At 37.9% G+C, this 3,687-nt stretch overlaps 1 protein-coding gene across 1 annotated transcript in view; it reads left to right on the forward strand.

Moving 5' to 3' along the window:
* COL11A1 (collagen type XI alpha 1 chain) overlaps positions 1–3,687 on the forward strand; it is a 227,649-nt gene that overhangs the window by 12,133 nt on the left and 211,829 nt on the right. The window contains exon 3 of the mRNA XM_004699558.2: positions 2,240–2,453. Within this exon, the coding sequence (XP_004699615.1) occupies positions 2,240–2,453 (214 nt within the window). The remainder of the gene's footprint in view (positions 1–2,239; positions 2,454–3,687) is intronic.

The raw sequence follows: 3,687 nt of genomic DNA on the forward strand, positions 1-3,687 counted from the left end.
CCATATTATTATAATTTTGTATATTTTTAAGTATATAGAATTATCAAGTTTAAAATTGTGTCAGTAATAATAGGCAAAATTTTGTCCAGATATAGTTTTCCCCCACTACCCCACACCCCCCAAGTTTTTTCAACAGCTTTATGTGTTTTTTTTTATTGATTTGTTTGTTTTAAAAATTATTTTCTGTATATGAAATTCAGGATAGGTAAATCGATAAAGACTGTAATTGGGTTAATGTCCCCTTGAGGGTATGGCAGGTGAAGTTAGGGGAAAATGGGGAGCTATTAACGATGAGTACAACAATGAAGAAAATGTTCTAAAACTGATTGTGGTGATGATTGAACAACTCTTCTTGATGTGCTTGAATTATTGAATTGTATGATTTGTGAATTATTTGCTTATAATTTTATACTTTTGTCTATAACTGAACTCAAGATTCCTTAGTGGTGCTGGTGGGAAGCATTGCATTGTTTCCACAAGTAAACAGTTCAAACCTACCAGCTACTCTGCAGGAAAAAGCTGAGGCTGACTACTCTGTGAAGACATGCAGCCTCGGAAACCCGCGAGAGCAGTGGTGCTCAACCTTCCTCACGGTTCCTCAGCTTGTGTGACCCCCAACCATCACATTATTTTCGCTGCTACTTCATAACTGTAATTTTGCTACTGTTATGAATCATAATATAAATATCTGATATACAGGATGTATTTTCATTGTTACAAATTGAACATAATTAAAGCACAGTGATGAATCACAAAAACAATATGCAATTCTATATTGTGAAGTATTTATTTCTAATTACAAATAAATGAAATTTTGTCTTGAAGCATGGTGTAACATGGGTAACACTCTTCATGCCAGGTACTGGTACGTGGGTATATCAGCATGTGGGCGGACCCGTCTGGAGATGGATAGAGGAGCCGTGTCTCGGTTCCTAAGATGATCAGAAACATGTGTTTTCTGATGGTCTTAGGCGACCCCTGTGAAAGGGTCATTTGACCCCCAAAGGGGTCGTGACCCACAGGTTGAGAACCGCTGTATATAGTATAGAGGGTTATCTATTAGATAGAATCAACTCAATGCAGTGGGATTTGGGGTTTTGTAATTGAATTTGGAATAACTAGATCAAATAAATTTTTTTTGATGTTGGTCTATATATTGTTGATTATATAAGCACATGTATTTCAGAATTTTTGCAGAATGAAATTTTAATTTAATAAACTTATACCTTAAAAAGTACCTCCTTAACTCATGCCAGAGTAGATAAAGCCTCAATTCACACACACACACACACACACACACACACACCTTCAAAAATTTTGTAGAAATATGGAATTAAGAAAACATGGGTTTTTCCATGAACTTTTTGAAGCCACTTGTATAAAGCCTGTGATTTAATATACAGTGTTTTAATTAATGTTTTCTAAGTAGTCATTATTTTGTTATCTGACTGTAAGTATAGTAATAGTTTAATTGATTTATTTACCTCATAAGTACTAATGTAGTGTCTATGTAGATCAGGCACTATGTTATGGACAGGCTGGATATTTTGGATGTCACGGTGACAAGGAAGAGAGAACAAAGTTTGCTTTCTTGAACTACATAGTCAAATACCTCGTAGTTCTGATTGATTTCTACTCCTTAAGGATTTGTAGCCCTGAAAACCCAAAAGGGTTGTTTTCTTCTATCCTATCGGGTCGATATAAATGAGACTCAATGGCAGTGACTTTTCTTTTAAGTTGATGCTTCCTCTTGCTGAACTTGCATTTCACGATAAGAAAGACTGCTAAAGAATGCTAGGTTTCTACGGCATGCCTGAACGAGTGACTTCACGCACGGTCTCTTAAAGTCATATGGACAAGGGTGCATGGTCAAAATGAGATAAAGGTGGCAATAAAAACTGTACACTAACAATGGTACTTGAACAACTCTTTTGAGGGTGCTTACTATACTCTTTGATATTTTACTGGTGCCATGATTTTGTGTCCTAAGTTTTAATTCAGTTACACTTTATTGTGTGATTTGAATTAGTGACTTTAATCTTTGGATATAGTGTCAATCAATATTGCAGATATAGCTTAATAACCCTTCCCCACCCTGTGTTCTTTAATCTACACTGTTATTACTATTTGAGCTTAGATGGCTTAATAAAGGTGCAGAGAAAAAAATCAAAGGATGATAACGTGATCCAGAAATTATGGGAAACTTCTTAATTTATGTCTCTTTGCCTTCTTTTCTCAGGTGGACCTTTCCCAGAAGATTTTTCAATATTATTTACAGTAAAACCCAAAAAGGGGATTCAGTCTTTCCTTTTGTCTATCTACAATGAGCACGGTATTCAGCAAATTGGCGTTGAGGTTGGGAGATCACCTGTTTTCCTGTTTGAAGACCACACTGGAAAACCTGCCCCAGAGGACTATCCTCTCTTCAGGACTGTTAATATCGCAGATGGGAAGTAAGTGACCCAAGAATGAAAAAGAATGCTGAAGAGAAGAGACAATGGCACAAGGTTGGGGAGGGAGGTGATGTTAAGTAGTGAAGATTTCACTAAGCAGGTAGTCTGTGAGAAAGATCTACAGGTGGTGGGAGCCCCCCTCCATAGATCTTTGAGGGAAAACATCCAGGACAGTTGGGAAGGAAATACAAAGCCCCTGAGGCTTGGGTGCGGCTGATTTTGTAAAACAACATCAAGGAAGTCATCCTGACAGAACATAAATAGGCCAAGAAGATCCAGAAGCAGTGGGAGGTGAGATGGTGCAACTCACTGTGTTTATAAACACATCAGGTGTTTGTAAACACTGATTGGATTGGGATGTCATTATAGAGTTTCTAAACTTGAATCAATGGCAGCACAGTAGTTATGAGCATGTGTGCCAAACAAAAGGTCAGTATTGGAACCCACTAGGAAGGAGCCCAGGTGATACAGTGGTGATGTGTTGGGTGGCTACCTGCAAGGTCAGCAGTTAGAAACCACCACCAGCTGCTCCAATGGAGAATGTCAGGACTTTTTCCTCCCTTAGCATGCCAGGCTCTGAAGCCCACGGGGGCATTCTGCCTTGTCCTTTTGGGTTGCTATGAGTCAGCATCAACTGGATGCAGTGAGTTTAGTTTGGAGGCACTCCACAGGGTAAAGGTGTGGCAACTTACTCTTGTAAAACAGCCTAAAAAATCAATATAGGGAAAAAAGAAACAAATCCTATAGGACAGTTCTACTCTCAAATATAGAGTCCATATGAGCCATAATTGTCTCAAAGCCACTCTTACGTGTGTGTGTTTATGTGTGTGTGTATAGGGCATATGAATAGAAGAGTGATCAGATCCTACTTATATTTTACTAATACTATCAATGAGCTAAAGAACCTTATACAATAATTGGTGTGTGCAATGTATTTCTCTTAGCACTTTATACATATTTAAGTCAGATAAATTTTCCAACTCATAGGAAAGTAATGCTAATAAACACATTTCAAGGGAACTGAGCTCCCTGGGAATGTAAGTAACTTGCCTAAGGTCGTGTATTTGAAACATAACAGAGACAGGATTTGGGCTGACTCTCCAATAACCACTACCTACTTAGGAAAAATAATATAAAACATTGAGCTGCGAATGGAGCATTGGAAGGCGAGAGTCAAAAAAGGGAAGACTTAGGAACTTCCTGCAATCATTTTGATGAGGACTGTTAGTGATGG

Source organism: Echinops telfairi, unplaced genomic scaffold, assembly GCF_000313985.2.
Source record: "Echinops telfairi isolate 266 unplaced genomic scaffold, ASM31398v2 ScPeMD7_443;HRSCAF=831, whole genome shotgun sequence".
NCBI lineage: Eukaryota > Metazoa > Chordata > Mammalia > Afrosoricida > Tenrecidae > Echinops > Echinops telfairi.